At 45.4% G+C, this 22,041-nt stretch overlaps 1 protein-coding gene and 1 non-coding gene across 3 annotated transcripts in view; one reads left to right on the top strand and one right to left on the bottom strand.

Moving 5' to 3' along the window:
- Positions 1-22,041, bottom strand: part of UQCC1 (ubiquinol-cytochrome c reductase complex assembly factor 1) — a 90,927-nt gene that overhangs the window by 1,512 nt on the left and 67,374 nt on the right. Inside the window, exons 8-9 of one of the 2 annotated variants that reach the window (XM_024743202.1) lie at positions 8,982-9,059; positions 2,709-2,822 (exon numbers count right to left, since the gene is read on the bottom strand). In XM_024743202.1, coding sequence (XP_024598970.1) covers positions 2,709-2,822; positions 8,982-9,059 — 192 coding nt within the window. The remainder of the gene's footprint in view (positions 1-2,708; positions 2,823-8,981; positions 9,060-22,041) is intronic. The other variant, XM_024743203.1, reaches the window with a different exon arrangement.
- TRNAE-CUC (transfer RNA glutamic acid (anticodon CUC)) lies at positions 18,025-18,097 on the top strand. The gene has a single exon. It is a non-coding gene; the product is annotated as a tRNA-Glu (tRNA).

The following is a 22,041-nucleotide window of genomic DNA, read 5'->3' on the forward strand; positions in this document are numbered from 1 at the left end:
GGCCTCTGATCTCCCGGATTATTTCATTTAAGGGCGTTCGAAGAAACAAGTCACTAAGGAAGCTTTCTCAGGCTTTAGGGAATTCCCCATTGTGCCTCTGAATGGACAAATGTCTGACACACAAGCCCTGACTTTGTGGACCAGAACTGTGTGTCTGATTGTCCATTCAGGGTAGCAATGTTACCCAAGGTGAGCCAATTCCCTTCTCGGAGATTTAAGTTCCCTTGTCTGAGAAAGGGGCCCATAATAGTAACGTGTACCCCACAGGATGAAGGACACTGCTAGTCACTGGAACTTAAAAAAAAAAATGTGTATGCTTCTACTGTCCTCTAGTGAGCCCTGACACCATGGTTAGTGGGCCCCAGCTTCACCCCTCTAGGATGACTGAGGGAGTTTATCTCCCTGAACAATGCGGAGAGGGGACACCTGTGATGGAGAACAGGAGCAGCTGCAGGGAGGTGTGGTCGGGCAGTTTTGCAAGAGGCAGGTGCTCTAACAAGTGGCAAGTCTTAGGCGATAAAGGCCACCTCTGGGAGGATTCCCAGGCTTCTGCTGGTAAGGAGATGAATAAGGACAAATGCTTTCAAGTGCACAGGCAATCTCTAGGGCGAGAGCTGGATCAGAGCAGGAGTCAGCACTGGATTCAGAAAGATGAGGCTCCATTTGAGGGTAAGAAGGCAACTGGGAGGAAAGGAGAGGTGGCAGGAGTCCAAAGGCCTCATCTTAGGCCTTGCATTGACTCCCTCTTCCAAGAATTCCTTCACTCCCGCTGCTTTGTTTTTAGGCTGCAGACCCTCACACTCACCCCCAGTCTCTCACACACACCCCTCGGGCCTGGATTTCCACATGTCTCCAGTGCAAGGAGGTCAACTGACCTGTTATCTCATCTAAAAGCCACTCCTCTTTCCAGTTACTCCATTTCTGTCCTTAATGCCACCACTATGCCCATCTCCTGGGTTGAAAATCTCAGCATGATCTCTGACTGGGCCTCAGGCCATCTACCAGACCAACTGGCATCATGGCCCAGGACTAGCCTCCTGGCCTTCCCCGATCCACTCGGTCAGACTTAGTCCCTCCTTTCTTTAGCCTTTCATAGACTCTGCTCCTGCCTGTATACATCGCAGACTGACTTACTCCAGGGTTAGCCTTGTGCCTGACTGGCTTCCTTGCCAAATCATGAGCTGGATCCTTGAGGGCAGGGCTGGGTCTTACTAATTTCTGCTTTCTCAACAGAGAGGCTGGTAGAATAGGTGCTCAAAAGGTTTGCTGACAGAACTGGGTCCCCATCAGAGCTCACTGCTTCCCTAAGAGCTCCATCACTGTTTTCCTAGTGACTGCCTCTCACTGGGGCAATCTGGGCCTTCTTATTGGTGTGGCAGCCCCTTCCTTCAGGGCCCTCGGAGAGGTCCCAGCTGTGCCCTTGTTGTGGCCCCTGGCACAAGCCCACAACGGTAGATGGAAAAGTTGGGCTGGTCTCTCAGAAAACACAGCATTTGCTCTGCCAGTTGCTACTCCTGTCTGAGGGCGAGTTGAGTCAACAGTGTGAGTCTCAGAATTCTCTGTGGGTGGGGTCCTCTGGCCACAGTGCCTTCTTCCCGGATCTGGCAGATTTGAAGAACGGTCAAACAGCAGTCCTGGCTTCTGGGGTTCTCTACCCTCTGAAGAGCCTTAGTATGTAGTTTTCCAGTAATCAACCAGCTGGGCCTGCTGGCCCTGTCTTCTCCTTGGAGCCAGAGCCTGGCCTTCCCTCTCCTGGCTGTTGGAGGCTTGAAGGCCGTGGATACAGGTGAATAAGAGAATAACTGTGAGGTGAGGCCCCTTTGGCTCCAGCGGCCAGGCCCGTGAAGCAAAGGTGTGACTCATGGGACAGCCTGAGCTGATGAGCGGTCTGGAGCAGCTGAGGCCTCTAGTGGCTGCATGAATCACCCAGCTGGGGGCTCTAGACCAGCTGCACAGCCTGACTCACTGGGAGACCCTGGGAAAGCCTACATGTGCCTCTTCCCTGCCACTCAGCTCTCCCTCATCTATAATGTATGGATTTCCCATCAATACAGGATCCGGGGGCAGAGAGCACAGGAGTGAATTCTTCCTGGGCTCGAGGAAAACTATGCAGTTAAGCAGTCCTCACCCTGGAGCTTTCTCTGAGAAGCTTCGGTGTCAGGGAGCCCTGGGCAGCCAGAGGGGTGAGGAATGAAGCAGGGGGACTCTGCTTGATGACAGAGAGCACCCAGTGGGAAGAGGCTTACAGGATGTTGTGGAATGCTGCCTGGAGCCCAATCCTGTTGGAAGCCAGGAGCTGGAAACATGAATCCTGGGGCTCAAAGTGGGTACCTAAGGGGAGCTTTACTGTACCCCGTGCTGCTATCTTACAGGAGGACTGTGTGTGCCCAGGATCAGTACAGCACTGTGCACACAGCAGACAGTCGAATGTGCAGTGAATGGGAGACAACAGGTTTATAAAAGCAGCAGACTTCTCGGTGCCCTTTATTCTTCTATTCCTACTCCCTGACCCCTGACCTGGCTCATGGCTGGATCCACAGAAGGTGTTCTTGATCGGTGCCCACTGCTGACATGATCTGGTCAGAATTCCCTCAGACTGGACTCTGGGAACTCAACCTCTCATGATCCTCTGAAAGTCCAACATCCACAGACCTCAGGAAGGACCTGTTGTCCAGGAGGCTCTGGAGGGGAGGGGAAGGACTGCTCACCTGTTTCCTCACATACTCCACCAACAATTCAAGTTGTCGAGGGTCTTCACATTTCTGGTTAAAGAAGGTTCTCCAGAGGGCAGCAGCCAGCCCACGATCATCTGAAAGGACCCCCTAGAATACACAGCACAACTGTTCTTCTGGTGCATGTGGCAGAGCCAGGACACAAAAGCTGCGGATACTGTGAACACGCTAGCAACACAAAATCAGCTCAGAGGGACCTTACAGATACCATGAGAGAGAAATGGGGCAGCTACTTGGTAGAGCTTGGAAGGGGTCTTCAGAGAGCATCTGGTCTGACCCCTTCATTTTATATAGGCGAAGAACATGGGACCCAGAGGGGCCAAGTGACTGGCTAATAAGGTTGATACAGAGATGGGGCACATGTCTGATGGACCCTCCTAGGCCACAACTCCCTCTACAGCCTGCCCAGGCCCAGGCAACACCTGAGAGGCAGAGAAGAGAGATGGGAGCAGCAGTGGTTCCACTGCCGTCCACAAGGAATGGGCATGGAGTACTGTGAGTATATATTTCTTCCCAAGAACAGAGGTGAGTGTAGGTTGCACCTTCTCCCCTGGTCCAAGGACACACATCTGCAAGGCAGCTAGCTCTTTAGCGATGAGAGCCAGGTACCTTGGCCTCACTGTCACCCAGCTCTGGGCTGGCTATGGCTGGCCCAGCCTCTCCCTAAGCAGAGGAACAGCCTGCTCGGCAGGATAGCCATAGGCCCCAGGGGAATGCTCAGAGCCTGTGTGTGCCTAACGTCGGCGGTTCTGGCACAGAGGAGAGAGAGCTCTGTTGGGAAGCCCAAATATCACAGAGACCTTCATCCTGGACTAGGGCCATTTTCTAACTTGGAGCTCTGAGGAGGGAGAGAGGAGGGTCTTGCTTCCTGGGCAAGGGTGACTAAAGGGAAAGGCCCTGAGAAGTTGCTCTGTCCAGGTGCCAAGGTAGTGTACGGAACCAGACAAAGTGCTGACTGGGGCTTGGAAGTCAGTAGAAGACGGGATCAAGTCCTGGCCTTGCCAGTACCAAGCTCAGAGACGGTGGGCAATTTAATAAAGCTGAGTCTTGACCTTCTCATCTATTAAACAGAGACTAAAATGCCTGCCCTACTTACAGCACCTTTGAATGATAAGAGATAACACACAGGTGTTTTGCTAAGTGCACTATGCTAGGTACAAAGATTAGGAGCTTGTTTTGGCATGCAGCTGTGAACACAGTTGAAACAACAGTGAGATCTGGGGATCGGACCACCTGAGTTCAAATGGCAGCTCGGGCACTTGATAGCTATGTGGCCTTTGGAAAGCCACTAGCCCTTTCTGAGCCTCAGTTTCTCACAACCTAAACAAGCAAACTAAAACCTATCCCACAGAGTTGTGAGAATTAAGAGACAATGGCCATGAAAGGCTCTGTAAGTGATAAATCATTACACAAAGAGCCAGGATCACTTATTCGATGTCATGCTGTGGTCTGGCCCCCAAGGCACTGCAGTACATGAGGTCTGGCTTTAGGCCTGCTGCCAGGAAGGGCCATGTCCAGTATGGGGTACTGACAGTTTGGTGGAAAAACCGTCCGCCTGTCCCAAATGCCCTCTGCTAAACACCCCTACAATTCCAAGAGACTGTCCTGGCACAATGGCTGAGTCGGGAAAACCAGCTTCTTCTGGCAGATGGGGACAGGAGCCAAGGACAAGCTCAGGCACATCACTGTTCTCCAAGCTATTTGCTAACACAACAGCCTGCCTGTGTCTGAAGTGCCCTGGGCACATGCCGCAGTGCTGCTGGCAGCGACTCACATACGCTACACGAGAGGGAACACGAGTGGGAGCGAGTGTTATAAGGACTTAGAAAATGAGCCCAGAGCACAGGACAGCAAAAGCCCCGGGAGCCACGGCCTGCCGCAAACAGGCAGCCTTGGCGATGGGTGAGATGGCTGGGAAGGGCCAAGTCCATAATCAGTCAGAAGGAAAAGGATGACTCAGAACTCAGATTAACAATGATAGCAACCTGACTGTTCCAGACTGTCAGAGATCCTTCACACACCTGGCTCTGATGGCGAGGTATGCCAGGAAGAACAGATGCTATTACCCTCGTTGGAAAGGTAAGTACACTGAGGCTTAGAGCCTCTCTAGCTAATTGGTGGTAGATTTGGAACCAGAATGCACTGGTGAGGTCAAGGGATGATGCTGACTGGCTCTAGTCAGGATGCGGTACCTGGCACAGAGTGGGAGTGCAACACAAATGGCTGAATAAATCAACAAACCCAACTTCTGCCTTCTTTCCACCACACTTCTAGTAAGTCAGTGAAAACAAACTGGTCTGAGAGAGGAAGCGGGAAAGAAAAAGGGGTGCCTAGGAGGCAAAAATTAGTTTGCATAGCAATTTTCCCACAATCTACTGGGATGCCTACTTGTTTTCCCTCACTATACAAAAAAAGCATCCTTCAGGAAATTGAGACACCTAGGCCTAGAGTAACTGAGAGGCAGCCAAAGGGACTGTCCTGGCCCCGGAGGACCCTGGTTATAGTTAAGAGTTTAAAGTGGTGGAGCCTCACTCAGTGAGGGCTGATCTGACACCACTACGTGCTTAGCACGATGGTAAGAACACAGAGTCACAGTGATACGGTCACAGCTCACAAGCAGCTTGCCACCTAGTTAAGGGACAAAGCTAGAGCACATCAAACAGCAGCACAGAATTAAATCCTGGAGAATGAACAAATGCTAATCTGTACAGGAGACTCTGAGGAATAGTCAAGACATGGTTGGTTCCTCAATCTTCAGTCTTAGCTTCTATGAAAACTCCTCAGAGACCTTCCCAGTCCACACTAAGTACACCCACCCCGTTATTCTCTATCACTGTGCTCTATTTGTAATTAGATATTTATTTGCTTGTTTACTTATTTACCGCCTGTCTCTCCATTAAGAGATAAGCTCTGGTAGGAAAGAATCAGACCATGTTTGTTTTATTTACCAGCATATCCCCAGTGCATCACACATGGTAGGCACTTAATAAATACCTATTAAATGGATGGATGGATATTGAAATTCAGGGTGAAAAAACACAGACCTAGAGAGGTCAGGGAAAGCTCTGTGGAGAAGGGGACCTTAAGAATGGAGACTATTTGGAGAGCTACAGGACATTCTAAGCAAGAGAGAATAATATTAGTTCACTGAACATTTACAGAGAGAATGCCTACCAGTTGTGAGACCCTGAAATCCTCAGGTTCAAAGCTGACAGCCTCAGCTACTGCCCCCGACACCTGGTTGTCCAGGACAGCCTCAGTCAGACACGGCATATCTGTGGAGCAGTGAGGCAAATGGTCTCACTCAGAAAGAAGGCTACACACTGGAGGGCCATGGGAGATAAAGGTGGACAGGACATGTCACAAATGGGGACAGTTCACAGAAGGCCCGGAAGTTCCATGGAGGAATTTGGACCTAATGTAGTAGAAAACAGGAAGGTTCCAAAAGTGTTCAGGGTTGGGGCACAATCCAAGCAAGATTCTAGGAAAAGGGTGCTGTAGAACAGCACTTGTCCAATCGAACTTTCTGTGATGATGGAAACAATCTACAGCTGCACTGCCCAACACAGTAGCCACTACTAGCCACAAACAAGTACTGAGCACCTGAAATGTAACCAGTGTGACTGAAGAACTGCATTTTCAATTTTAATGAATTTAAATCAAAACAGCCACATGTGGCTAGTACTGGAAAGCACAGCTCTAGAACGTTGTGACTCCCAGTGTGGCCTGCAGAATGGCTGCACATCCCCTACAGCTCGTGGGCCACGCAGAATCGCAGGCCTCACCTCAGACCTGCTGGGTCAGAATCTGAATTTTACCTAGGACTCCAGATGATCTGCATGCACACTAAAATATAAGAAAACCTGTTCCAGAATTATACCTTTAAATTACCTGGGGAACTTTTAAAACTACAGATGCCCACCTACAGTTAAATCCAGAACTTCTGAGGGACAGGGCCCAAATAATGGTATTTCTAAAGTGTCCCAGGTAATTAGTCTATTTCCCAAACTTTCCCACTCTGAAAAGTCACCTGGTGTGCTTGTTGAAACACCAGGCCCCACTCCCATTGAATTGGAATATATATATATATTTTTTTTTTTTTTGAGGTACGCGGGCCTCTCACTGTTTTGACCTCTCCCGTTGCGGAGCACAGGCTCCGGACGTGCAGGCCCAGCGACCACGGCTCACGGGCCTAGCCGCTCCACGGCATGTGGGATCTTCCCGGACCGGGGCACGAACCCGTGTCCCCTGCATCGGCAGGCGGACTCTCAACCACTGCGCCACCAGGGAAGCCCTGAATTGGAATATTTAGTGCCGTTCTCAATAATCAGATTTTAAAAGCACCCCAGGTGACTCTTGCACTCAAGCATGTTTCTAAGATGGCTCTGCCAAGATGGATTTGGCATGGGGGGACAGAACATCTTTATTAATGTGGGTGAAAGGAAACAACTGAGCCATCTGCAATAAAGACCGCAAACAAATGTTAAGAGAAAGAAAATTATATTTCTTCAATTCTAAGCCTTGTTCTTTTATATACTGTAAGGTTTCTGAAATCAGAATGTATCTAATTTAACAACTGATGCATAGATTTAAGCAGTGTTTCTCAATTCCCACCCCACAAAGCTCATATTTTCATGATGTATGCAGTATGCAGTCTTAATTGCTCTCTAATAACTGAGGATATTTAGTAGACTGGGAATTGGGAAACCTCAATTTTAACTAGTCCTATGACCCTAAGCAAATCATTTAACTTAATTTTTTTGTAAGCTCATGTCCTGGCTTTAATTATTATCTACAGGCTGATAACATTTCCTCCAGCCTGAACTCTAGTTTCTTACTTTCATCCTTTATGCATTTCTTCCCTTCTTCACTCTTCACCTGCCATGTGCCAAGCCCCATGCCAGGCAACAGAAATACAGAGTAGGCACTGCAACTACACAGGAGAAATCCTCACCCAGTGGGGTGACAGTTAATGCTAATGCAGCAAGTGCTGTGGAGCCCAGGAAGGGCAGAAGGCGTTGAGCCTGGGGGAAGTTCTTGGGCCTGTGTCCCAGAAGGGGTGATGCTTGCATTAAATCTGAAGGTAATCACAAAATGAATATAAAAGCACATGGTTTGTTAAAAAGATGAGGTATGATGAATCCTGGTAGTATGCATACGGGTTCATTACACCATTCTTTTGCCTTTTCCATGTGTCTGAAATTTCTATAACAGTTGAGGAGAAAAAGATGAGAGAGATGCTACAACATGGATGAATCTTGAAGACATTATGCTAAGTGAAATAAGCCGATCAGAAAAGAACAAAAACTGTACGACTCCACTTACATGAGGTACTTAGAATAGTCAAAACCACAGAGACAGAAAGCAGAAGAGTGGTTCCCAGGGGCTGGTGCGGGGGAGAGAATAGGAGAATAGTATTTAACGGGGACAGAGCTTCAATCTGGGAAGATCAGGAAAAGTCCTGGAGATGGATGGTGGTGATGGCTGCTCTACAATGTGAATGTACTTAATGCCACTAAAATGTACACTTAAAAACGGTAAATTTTATGTTATGTAAATTTTACAATAAAAAATGAGATAGATCTAAATGTTCTCATGTAGAAGGATACCCAAGATGTATTGCTCAGTGAAAAAAGCAATTTGCAGAATAGTAGTATATGCAGTGTAACTTACATTTGCATGAAGAAAATAAATACATAGGTGCTTGTGTGTGCACAGGTAACACTTGTAAGGACACCCAATAAACTATTAACAAAGTTTTCCTCTGGGACAGAGAATTGGGCAGGAGAGGAAAGGGCCCTTTTATTTTTTATTTCAACCATTTATGCAGAGTTTTATGAATTTTTTAAATGAGTATGTATTGTTTTTATAATTAAACCCCCAAAAAAGTGTGTGATTTGACCGTGATGTTGATGTGTGCATGTCTTCCTCTCTCTGAACGCATCTGGGGCTGAGACTGTGACTGATTTGCCTTTGTCCCTCCATCCAGCACTCCACAGGCACTCAGTAAATGCCGACTAGTTGAATGATCTGACCATATTACCTAGTGCTTTCTTTCTCAAGTGCTAGGCAAACTGCTGGGCACACTCATTCTAGTTGCTGAGTCAGTGAAGGTGAGGAAACAGTAAAATACTAAGCCATAATGGCAGGCAGTGATGGTGGCCCCTGAAGCTTCTCTCAGAGGCTCTCATCAAATGCCTTTGTTGGGGGAGGCCACTGTTCTGCCTAAGGCTTGGTAAGTAAGCTTACCTCATCATATCCCAAGATTGCCACATAGAAATTATTTGTCATAAGCATCATGTTCTTCTTCAGGATATAGGAATTAACCTACAGAAACAAAATGGCAAAAACAAAAGTATGAAAGAAAGGAAAAAACCAAAAAGTATGATTTTTGGCTCTTAACTTAGCAGAACAGAGAAAGAGGGCCCCTAACAGGTCAAACTGCCAGTCCATCCTCATTTCCCTGATCTGTCAGGATTCTCCCCAACTTGACAGCTTCTTTTAGATGCTGGTCCCAAATTATACAAAGCAGTAACTCAGTTTTATGAACTGAGCCCCAACTACGCGTCAGGCTTTGTGCTAGATACTATGAACACAAATTAAAAGAAACGTTTCTTGACTGGAGGAGCACACAGTCTAGTAAACACAGACATGTAGAAAATAATCACACTGCAACGTACTGCCTCAAATTCTATCCCAAAGGTGGTGAGTGATAAATACATTTCAGTACAATGGTCTCCACTTGGTGGGGCTGGGAAGAATTCTCTAGGAGGTAATGTTTAAGTGGACCTCAGAGGAGGAGGAGTCTGACAAGAGAGGGTTGGGGGGAGGAAAGAGGACATTCTAGACATAGGGAATAAGCTGTACAAAGTGCAGGGGCAGGAAAGAAAATGGGGAGTGCCAGGGAGGGTGAATGGGCAGGAACACTGGAAAGGTAGGTTGGGACCAGCTTAGGAAACGTCTTAAGGGTTACTCAAAGGAGCCTGTTGTAGTGAAAGGACAAAAGAAGCAAGTGGTCAGAGGTGGGAAGAGGAGGAAGAGAGGCAGGGCTGTGAGTGAGATGCTGAGGAGAAAGGTGGGCCCCTGAGGCTGTGGACAGGAGGGTAGAATAAGACGGGCTGGAGAAGTAAGACTGTTAATGTGAATGGACTGTTTTAGAAATGCAATGCCAGTGAGACCATGGAGACTCAGGTAGAACTCCTCTCAGAGAATAGCCAGTGAGCCTTCAGAACCTAGAGTGCAGTTCACGGAATCTCTTCAATAGGATAAAACTTTGACCTCTGGGAATATGCGAAAGGAAAGGGTACCGTATTTCATTCCTCTCTGGGATCCCAGCAGAAAAGCTGGTGTAACGTGTAATACATAGAAAGGACTCGTTGACTATTTAAACTGACAAGTTTTAGAAACACCCCGAAGTCATCTGGAACTTTACATGGAGAATAAGATTTGTGCTTAACAACCATGACCATTGCCCACCATCATCTCCTCCATTTACTGAGCACCTGTTATGGGCCAGATGCTTTATGGACATCATCTCCTCTAACTGTCACCGGGGCTCAGAGGCAGATATGCTATAGTCATGCTTTTAAAGACACAGAAAACTGAGACTCAAACAGGTGAAGTGACTTGCTCTAGATCCCACAGAAAATTAGTGATAAATCCTCCAGGTCAGTCTGAATCCAAAGTCCATGTGCCTGACATTCCATCAGGTTCCTGCCTGCAGGAAGATAATTTTACTTTGGATAATAAATCAAATACTGAATGATTTCATCCGGTGGTTCATAACTGGTCTCTGAAGGAGGGCAGAAAGGAGTAGTGAAAGGATCTGGATTTAGTCAGAAAACTGGGTTCAAGTCATAATTCTGCTGTATACATAGGACGTGATCTTGGGCAAGTCAAGTAACCACTCTGAGTCTATGTCCTTGTCTTTTTTGTGTGCGTGTGGTACGCGGACCTCTCACTGTTGTGGCACAGGCTCCGGACGTGCAGGCTCAGCGGCCATGGCTCACGGGCCCAGCCACTCCGCGGCATGTGGGATCTTCCCGGACCGGGGCACGAACCCATGTCCCCTGCATTGGCAGGCGTACTCTCAACCACTGCACCACCAGGAAAGCCCTGTCCTTGTCTTTTAAATGCCCTATACAGGGAGCTGGTTTGTAGAGCAAATGAATTAGCATGTACTTCATTCACTCATTCATTCATTCACTCCACAATGTACACTGAAAGCCTTGGTAAGCTGCAAAGTGCTCTGCAAATGCAAGGAATTATGAGTAATACCTTCTGGTTTGTTTATATAAAACTAAAACCAGCTCCAATACTTTATAGTCATGGACAATTTTCAAAAAGGGAAAGAGAACTGTGAAGCTCAAGACTGGAAAATGTGAGATTGGATGCAGCTGTTTATGAAATCCATGACCTTTCCCACCCCACCTTCACCCTAGGCCAAAACAGCCATCCATCCTCTGTGTTCCCAGAGCTTTCTGTCTACACTTCTCCTGGGGGCACAACACAGCTTAGAGTTGTTCTTGTACCTGTCTCTCCCACTAGTTTGTGAGCTGCTCAAAGGTCCTAAGAAACTCTGTCTGATGAATCTCAGCACCCCTGACACCTAGGCCAGGGCCTGGCCAGAGCAGGGTTTAAGACTGGCATGCTGATGACTGAATCCTCACAAGGCCTGAGTACCACACATAGTGTGTGCTATCCAATAATATCCTTTTGTTTGTTTCCTTTTTTTTACTGCTGAGTACCTTCCATGTTTCTGAAATTTCAGAACTGCCAAACTTCTTACTGCACCATCTTTCAGAATGGGCTAAGGTAAAAGAAGAATCAAGGAACAAGCCAGAGCTAGAGTTAATTCCTTCTGTAATGAGAGGATGGGACTACAACCCAGATCTGTTGATGCCCATCTTGAGGCTCTCCCTACTCCCATACTAGTCGTTCTCCTAACTGTGCAAGAAGAACCAGAGCCACAAAAGGACAATGTCAGAGAAGTCAAGCACAAAGGCAGCATCTCTCAGAGGTAAGCGTTCACTGAACCTGCTCAGCAGAGCTGGCTTATGTGTTGCATCAAGCCAGTAAGCTTTAGAGCTGGAAAAGCCCTCAGATATCACCTAGCTCATCCCTCTGAGGAAATGGTAAACTGAGACCCAAAAGGGGAAGGGACTTGTTCTGCAGGTCACAAGAACCTGGTTTCTGGACGAATGCTTTCCCTATTTCACCATCTGCAGGGCACTTCCAGAGATCACCAACACATTAATCTGCAAATTTCAATTCCAGCTTTCCAACAAGGCTCATTTACATACAAACATACTTTCTCCTCTTGGGATGCACCTGCATTCTGGCTGCCTACTGCCCAGAAAGAATGGAGAGCAGAGGTAGAATTCCTTATTAGCAAGGATCCTCTGCCTCCTGGTCCTATATTCTAACCCCAGTGACCTATAAGCTGCCTCTCCCCCTCACCTCTAGCTAAGAGATGGCAAGCTGCCACAGCTAGAAATGGTTTTCAGATATCATCACCCAGGCTGGATTAGATCATGAAAAGGGCCCTTCCTGGAAGAGGGTGGAAGCTCCATCAGTGCAGACACATGATCTGTAGGCAACAGGTGAGGGTAAGTGAGAGCAGCTTCCTGAACTACTGGACTCGCCCTGAAGGGCCCTTCTAGCCAGCCCAGCAGCCAAGGGGAGCTGGATATTCCCTCTGGTGAACCTCTGTTGGGATCTTATTCCCTCACTTAAGCTTTTGTTTGCTGGTGCGCAGGTTCTGTGTCCTCACTGCCAGATAATTCCATATGGAGCACCCTGCCCATGAATACATAGATGGACAAACCGGATGAGAAACTCTCCCCGGTTAGCATTGGGTTGTTCTCTTATTAAACTCTTATCCTTTCCATAATGCTTTGCTTTTTATTAAAAAACCATACATAAGGGGCTTCCCTGGTGGCGCAGTGGTTAAGAGTCTGCCTGCCAACGCAGGGGACACGGGTTCGAGCCCTGGTCCAGGAAGATCCCACATGCCGCAGAGCAACTAAGCCCATGCGCCACAACTACTGAGCCCGTGTGCCACAACTACCGAAGCCTGCGTACCTAGAGCCTGTGCTCCGCAACAAGAGAAGCCATCGCAATGAGAAGCCCTCGCACCGCAACGAAGAGTAGCCACCACTCGCCACCGACTAGAGAAAGCCCATGCACAGCAACAAAGACCCAACGCAGCCATAAATTAATTAATTAATTTTAAAAATCTATTCAAGGGGCTTCCCTGGTGGCGCAGTAGTTGAGAGTCCGCCTGCCGATGCAGGGGACAAAACAAAACAAAACCCATACATATAGCACCACCACAAGGAAAAGGTTCCTTGTATATCAGTTACTCATATTTTCCCATTTATTTAAGCTATTAAAATTCATGCAGATATTTATAAGCCATCAGGATTTAGTAACTGGTATTACTGAATGTTTAATAATAAACTAAACAGAAGAAATCAGAGGGTTAAATGATGACTGCAATTCCTGTAATGACTTAATTAAATTTTTATTGAGTACATAAACTATGATGTCATTTCTAGCCAACCATGGGTCTGCTTTCCCAGCATGTCACAGGGTGGGAGCACTCAATAGGAGGCGAGGCTAAACGAGCAGCAAGTCTCGGCCGAAATGGGGAGGGGAGCAAGGCTCATGTGGCACACTCCATAAATTATCCGTTCATTTTTAAACAAAGTCCACAAGTTATAATATATTTGCCATGCACTTTTTATGACATAATAAAAATGTTACCTTAAGGATTACTTAACACATACTACAGATGTTATAGCAGAGGCAGGCACCAGGGGCAAAGGAAACAAACATGAGCAGGCCAGGGACAGGTCCTGGAGTTTACATCCCAGGGGGACCAGCACAGTATATTGAGAAGGGAACGCAAAAATAGTCAGGGAGTGGGGCACACAAGAGTTCAGGGTTGCTAATCAGCAGCTTAATGAATGAGACAACCAACGGGGAACACAAGTAAAGCAATAATGAATCTTGCAAGGCACATGTTTAACTAATGTAGTATTCTCAAGGAGGAATATTTGCTTTAAAGAGATGCCAGTTCATTTGAGGCCAATTCGCTGCCCTCTTTCCCCTTTTCCCTGTTGCTGCTCTTAAAGACATTTACGTGACTGCTTAACAGAGGAACCAGATTATGTGGACGGAGGGTCTGACGAAGGATCAAGTTTAAACTCCTCTGTGAGCTCCGTAAGGTTTTTCGTGATCTGTTCTTGGTCATCTTTCCTGCCTCACCTCCTGCCACCTCCCCACTTTTATCTCACCCTCAGTCAGAGTAAACTATGTGCAATTTCCACAAACATGTCATGCTCTCTTATAGCTCTCAAGCACACTGCTGCCAGGAATCCCTCTCCCTTCTTTATCCACTGGGATGCTAACTCCTTCTTAACCTCTAAGACATAACTTACAAATTATATCTTCTGAAAAGCCTCCTCTCTCCCCAGTCTACAAAAGTGTCTCAGAAACAGTTCCCATAATTCACTGTTTACCATGTGCCAAGAACTATGCTAAGAGCTTTATACACATGAGCTCACTTAATCCTTCCCAGTGACTCTCTGAGATAGGTGCTATTACTGTCCCCACTTTAGAGAAGAGGAAACTGGTGTTTGGGAAGGTTAAGGTTATACAGCTAGGAAATAGTGGGTCAAGATTAGAATACAGAGCAGTTCAATTCCATTGCTTATCTATGTTGGAACAAACACCATAAATAATGTGGCTGCCCTTTCATATGCCCTATACCTCAGGTTACCTGTAGAGGCTGGGCGAATGCTACTATGGTCTTGGGTAAACACAATGCAGATACTCCTGATCACAATGGTCGCTAGAGATGGGCTACAAGATGGGTGATCAGTGGCCAATTACTAATACGTCATACATTTCTAGCATAAGCTAAGCCCCACTCCTGGGTAAACTGGAGGGAAAAAAGTATAATTATGGTGTAGGAGGGGAAAATGGAAGAAGGTTGGTATGGGTAGCACAAGAACTGATGAGAATGAAGATAAGAATAAACTTTAAGGCTACTGAGGCAAAGCTGCTAACAGTAGCAGGCTAATAAAGATTTGTTGCAATGAGTGAATGATAAAGCGTGCCTAGAGTTGCTGACTGAAGCATAAGGAATGTATCAAATTCACCATAAGGCTACAATGCAGCACAAAAGATGGCAGGTCAGGTTTTAGTTGTCTTTCTAGGGGTTAGTAATGACATCAGCAACACTTTGCAATGTCAACACCATGGGCTACACAGGCACTGCATGGCAATAAACTAGTGTGCACTGAACATCAGCCAGTCTATTTTTTTTTTTTTTTTGCGGTACGCGGGCCTCTCCCTGTTGGGGCCTCTCCCGTTGCAGAGCACAGGCTCCGGACGCGCAGGCTCAGCGGCCATGGCTCACGGGCCCAGCCGCTCCGCGGCATGTGGGATCTTCCTGGACTGGGGCATGAACCTGTGTCCCCTGCATCGGCAGGCAGACTCTCAACCACTGCACCACCAGGGAAGCCCCAGCCAGTCTATTTAAGTTTAATGTTAGAAATGAGCTCACTGTGCAATATTATATGAAATACACAGAAACGGGTGAAAGTAGATAGAAAGAGAGAAGGGCACATGGAGAGACCAAATACACATGTGTGCATGTAACTCACTCGCATTATGACTAGAAGATCTACTGAGGCTCTTTCAGCAATGATCACAAAATACAACAAATAAAACTCTGTGTGTGCGTGCGTGTGCGTTTGGTAGGTCCAGAGAAAACTGTGTTAGTACCAAGAAGAAAGAAAAGGAAAAATAATAAAATATGAAAAGATGGACAATTTCTTTTCCTTTTTTTAGAAAATGATGTGAACATGAGTATAGCATGTTCCAGCTGTGATGAAAAGCCAAACTAAACAAGGCATGAGATAATCCTTACATCTCATTTTAATAAATCACTTCAAACTTTTAATGCACCAGAGAGGCTTGCTGCATTGAAATGCCTTTAAAAATACTCTTCCTTATTATTTATTTATTTATGTGTTTTGAAAGTCCCAGTTTTATTGCTTGGGATCTGAATATTCAAGATCTGCATAGCTTGATAAGGTCCTGAAAAACAAGGTACACGGTTGTTACTTTCTCAACCTTAATTTCTAAATGGTTACAAAGCACAGGAGCCTTTTCCTCAGGCTTGGAAAATAGCAAAACAAGAGATGGCTGTCCTTGGAAATTACAGTCATTTACCCTCTTAATAAGGCATTCAAACATACCAGTAAGCCTGTAATCACCTTGAAAAGAAGCTGATGAGGTACATTAAGGTCCTGGGAAAATCAAACTATCACGCCAAGTTCATTTTCTTCCATGCCAAGACATACAGCTAAGAGGGAGATAGCTCTAATCTACTCTGATTTCCAAAATTTTTGATTGTATCCCACAGGACAAGTCTCATGCGCTGTTGTCCCAATTCTATAAACAAGGAAACAGAAGCTTGAAAATGCTAAGTTACTTGCCCCAAAGTCACACCCTGCTTGTGTGCTAGCAGTGTTGGAATTTTTATCTCCGCTGGTACCTAAATCTAGTGTCTTCTCTACACTGTCACACCTTTCTGCTTCTGATAAGTCATATCAGAAATGGAGAATCACATAAGCAAAAATTGCTAATTTCAGTACGATGGAAAACAAAAGTAAAATGGAAATGACCCTGAAGTGTTGAAAAATCATCCTAGAAACTGAGATGAGACTCAACAAGGTCAGATGCACAGTAGCATGTCTAGGCCAAAATAAATAAATAACAGGCTGAAGGAAGGGTCTGACTATGTGGTCATAATTAAGACCTAGAGCAAATCCCTGATCATGAGCTGATAAATGAGAAATGTGAAAAGGTAATCATAACTGAATACATCAAAAGAAATGCAATATACAAAGCTCAGAAAGTTTTCCTTCCTCTATTATTGTAATAGTCAAGAGTCTTTGTTTTAGCTACAGTACTTAATAAACATGAAGAGACCAGAGGAATTTCAATGAATGTCAGATTGGAATGATCACATTGGGTTGGCACTGGTCACAAGCCAGGACAGTCGATTCTATGGCCAACAGAAACACCCAGAGGCCGTTCCATGGGTTGGCCTGTTTGCTTACATCATCAGCCTCAAAGGATCAGTAGATCTTGGAAGTATTCTGATACTGTCTAAGGTAAAAATCACTCACTCTCTCAGCATCCCTTCCTTAGAGCCTTCCTACTCCTCTCCAACTCCATATGAGTTAGTAGGCTGCTGATCCTAGAACGATGTCCCTTCATCACAGAGAGGGGCCCAGAGTCCAAGCTAATCTAATGAGACTTGTTTCTGAGTAGAAACATCCAAAGATAAAAGACAGCTAAAATTGGATCATCCCAAAGAGATTACTAAATTCCTATTACTAATACTAGGATCCCTGAGCTTCCTTGTATCTTTCCTTCCTGAGGCCTGCTGTTAAACTCTCCTTCCCGTTCCCTGAGCTTTAGCTAGCCCCCAATGAACTCCTTTGTTTGCTTAAATTAGCTGCAGCCTCTGTTGCTTGCAATCAATGGATATACTGTCATTCATCAACTCAATAAAACCTCTCCATAATAATAACATTAACTAACAATTAACATTTGTTGAATGCCTACCATGTGCCAGAAACTATATTAAAAACTTTATATGTGTTATCTCTTTAATGTTCACAATAATCCTAAAAAGGGGGTGTTACTGTCATTTTATAGAAAAGGAATCACTCCGTTTTCTGTGAAGCCGTTCAAGCTCCCAAAGCGTACTGCTTTTTCCTTCACATGGTGTTTAATATTTCCACCAGGAAGATGCACTGTATTATGTTAACCGTCTGTTCACAGGTTGCCCCCCCCCCACTGTATTAGAGCGTGAGCTCCTTGAGGGCGAAGATGGCACACTCCTCAGCACATGTCTGTAGAATGAATCGATATAATATTTCCTGTCATAATTACCTCTTGTATTATTGATGCCCACGTACTTTTTACAAATTTTAAGAAAGCTCCCTGAATACAAAAATTTGGTAAGGGGTTGAGCAACTTTGTATACATGCTGCTACTGTTTTCATGGTTTTCAAACACAACTCTGCTCTAGCCAGAAGAGGTTCAACTCCTGTCCTTTCAGTCTGTTTTCACATGGCCTCTGAAACTCCACACCTCTCTCAAAGCAATCTCTTCCACTGAAAAAAGTTTCAAGACCACTTCTAGTTCCACTACTACCATCTAACAGAGTTCTAGATTTGGAGGCAAAATACATACATAAGGGAATTCCCTGGTGGTCCAGTGGTTAGGACTCTACGCTCTCACTGCGGAGGGCCCAGGTTCAATCCCTGGTCAGGGAACTAAGATCCCACAAGCCGCATGGTGCAGCCAAAAAAAATTAAAAAACAAACAAACAAGACCCCAAAATACATACACAAGCAGTTTCAAGTAAAAAGGAGACTTTATGACTGAAAAGAGAAGGAACTTCATGATTGCCAGGGTAAGAAAACACAAAGTGGGCAATTGAGTTTTCCTCTCTCATTAGTCACTCTAACAAGATAATAGCCAATTAACTCTCTGATGTGAACAGATCAAACATTAACAGACCTTTGATCCCTGCCTGCTCTATAACAAGTACTATGGAAGAATAATTAGGAAACTAAGAAGTGCTTTTCTGCTTATATTTCCAAGTTTAAGAAAGGACTTATGCCCTGCAAACAAGTGCCAATGCATGAAAGTTTTGATCAGGATTTGGTTTTCGTTAAATACAAGATTTGGAAAGTGAAAACAGTCTAACTTATTAATGGTCACCAATGGTCAATAAGCAAATTAGAACCAATTAGCAAGACAATTATCTGAAGCATAAGCAAAGGATAATTCCATTCACATCCACTAGGATGGCTACAATTTTAAAAAGAAGAAAAAAGAGGGCTTCCCTGGTGGCGCAGTGGTTGAGAGTCTGCCTGCCGATGCAGGGGACACGGGTTCATGACCCGGTCTGGGAAGATCCCACATGCCGTGGAGCGGCTGGGCCCGTGGACCATGGACACTGAGCCTGCGCGTCCGGAGCCTGTGCTCCGCAACGGGAGAGGCCACAACAGTGAGAGGCCCGTGTATTGCAAAAAATAAAAAAAGAAAAGAAAAGAAAAATAACAAGCACTGATGAGAATGTGGAAAAATTGGAACCTTCATGCACTGCTGGTGGGAATGGAAAATGGTACAGCCACTAGGGAAAACAGTTTGGTGATTTCTCAAAAGGTTAAACATAGAACTACCCTATGACCCAGTAATTCCACTCCTAAGTATATATCCAAAAGAATTGAAAGCTGAGACTGGAACAGACATTTGAATGTTCCTATCAGCATTATTTACACTAGCCAAAAGATGGAAACAAAGTGTTTATCAACAGATGAATGGATAAACAAAATGTGGTATATACATACAATGGAATATTATTCAGCCATAAAAAGGAATGAATTTTTTTTTTTTTTGCGGTACGCGGGCCTCTCACTGTTGTGGCCTCTCCCGTTGTGGAGCACAGGCTCTGGATGCGCAGGCTCAGCGGCCATGGCTCACGGGCCCTGCCGCTCCGCGGCATGTGGGATCTTCCCAGACCGGGGCAAGAACGCATGTCCCCTGCATCGGCAGGCGGACTCTCTACCACTGCGCCACCAGGGAAGCCCCGGGAATGAAATTTTGATATATGCTACAACATGGATAAGCCTTGAAAACATTATACCTAATGAAATAAGTCAGACACAGAAGGACAAATATTGTATGATTCCTCCTATAGTAGGTACCTAAGATAGGCAAATTCATAGAGACATAAAGTAGAATAGAGGTTACCAGGGTCTGGGGGGAGTGGAAATGGGGGAGTTATTTAATGGGTATAAAGTTTTTACTGGGAATGATGAAGAAATCTGGGCGACAGATAGACAGTGGTGGGACTTCCCTGGCGGTCCAGTGGTTAAAACTCCACACTTCCAATGCAGGGGGTGCAGGTTCGATCCCTGGTTGGGGAACTAAGATCCCAAATGCCAAGGGGTGTGGCCAAAAAAAAAAAAAATCCTATGATAGACAGTGGTGACGGTTACACAACATTGTGACTGTATCTAATGCCACTGAATTGTATACTTACAATGGCTAAATTGATAAATATTATGTTATATATATTTCACCACAATAAAAGATAATTCCAATTACAAATGGTTCTTCCCACACAAGTATTTCAGTCTGCGACTTAACCATATGTATGTATATATTAAAGCCTCTCATGATACTTCTCGATTTTGAGCAGTAGTGTCATGAAGTAATTTACGTTCCTTGCTAGACCATAAAGCTGTCTGGGTGCAGAGTTCTACATTGCCTTGCATGCATTTGATAAGTATATATTGAGTGCCCACCATATTCTAGGCATCATGGTACATGCTGGGCATAAAAGATGAATAAAACACAGAACCTGTTCTCAAGAAGTTTGTAATCTCATATGAAATGACATACAAATGATTGTAAAAACATACTGTATGTAAAAAATGGCAGTGGTGAGTCTGGGGGCTCAAAGGCTTCAGAGATGAGGTAACATTTATTACACTGGCTATTAAAGGATGACGAGGATTTGTACCTTTTAGACAGAAAAAATAGTATGTGCAAAGCCACAGAGAGGGGAACAACTACAGCATCCTCAGAGGAAAATCTGTAACAAAGAGCTCATGATGGGACGAAGCAGAAGGTAGAGCTGGAAAGGCAGTTTACGTTTGACTATAAATGGCCCTGAATGCCAATGAAGGAAAGACAAAGAAGAGTTCTTAGCACAGGGAAGATGCATGGATAGATTTGTTGTTACTGTTATTTCACTGAAGTATAGTTGATTTACGAAGCTGTGTTAGTTTCAGGTGTACAGCAAAAGTGATTCAGTAATATATATATATGGACAATTAACAATATATATATTCTTTTTCAGATTCTTTTCCATTATATATTATTACAAGATATTGAATATAGTTCCCTGTGCTATTGGATAGATTTGTTTTTGAAAAGTAACCCGGGACTTCCCTGGTGGTCCAGTGGTTAAGTATCTGCCTGCCAATGCAGGGGACACAGGTTCAATTCCTGGTCCAGGAGTATCCCACATGCCGTGGAGCAACTAAGCCCATGTGCCACAACTACTGAGCCTGTGCTCTGGAGCCTGCGAGCCGCAACTACTGAGTCCACGCACTGCAACTACTGAAGCCCGCGTGCTCTAGAGCCCATGCACTGCAACTACTGAGCCCTCGTGCTGCAACTACTGAAGCCCGCGCACCTAGAGCCCATGCTCCGCAACAAGAGAAGCCACCGCAATGAGAAGCCTGCACACCGCAACGAAGAGTAGTCCCTGCTTGCCACAACTAGAGAAAGCCCGAGCGCAGCAATGAAGACCCAGCGCAGCAAATAAATAAATAAATAAGGGGAAAAAAAGAAAAGTAACCCGGCAAGTACAAACCACAAAGCTGGGGGAAGGATCGGAGGCAGGAATCCCAGAGGAGGCTGTGGCAATGGCTCAGGTGAGAGTTGGTAAGAAACTGAATTAATGTAAGTGGCGAATAAAGAGGAAAAAGTCCAGCAAGATCAACAGGATTTGATTATGAAGTGAATGTGGAGCAGAAGGTGAGGCCATGACTCACACCTAATCAGACTTCACTGAATGCCAGCTGAAAAAAAGAATGCAACAGTTATACGCAATCATAGGCTGATGACTTTCTGACCCTGGCAGCGCTAAGTGTAGACAACCAGTCTTGTAGGGTTTTAGCAGTCACGGTGCCCTCAACGTCTCCTGTGTTGTAGTAATGGAAAATCTTACTTGGACAAGATGTAATATGAGCAAGATGTGTATTTAGCTTGAGCCCGCAGGCGTCTCCAGCAGAGCAGCAGTATAGCACACCAGGGCCTAGGAGCCTGAGCCCCTTTCCTAGTAATTTGTTCACCACGTGTCAGTGGCTGTCATTCCTCTGGGTCCTCTGCATTCTACCTGCAGCCATGAGGTCTGATTTCTGTCAGCAAGAAGATGCTGACACACCTAGGTTTCCAGAGACACTTGCAGGCTCCCAATTGCACCCTGGACCTCATGACTGTATTTATAAGTGCAGAAAAGCTGCAGGCACAACTTTGCTTTTTTAATGATTTTCTATTAAATTTAGGCAGACTGCAGACAGTGGAGAACTAGAGGATGCTTGCTCCCCATCAATGCTGGCTATCTCAGATGCACAGACATATAACCAAACAGCTGAAAATGGATAATTAACAAGTTTGAGAGTTCTTTGTGAATGGA

This window comes from Neophocaena asiaeorientalis, unplaced genomic scaffold, assembly GCF_003031525.2.
Source record: "Neophocaena asiaeorientalis asiaeorientalis breed wild unplaced genomic scaffold, Neophocaena_asiaeorientalis_V1.1 scaffold82, whole genome shotgun sequence".
Lineage (NCBI taxonomy): Eukaryota > Metazoa > Chordata > Mammalia > Artiodactyla > Phocoenidae > Neophocaena > Neophocaena asiaeorientalis.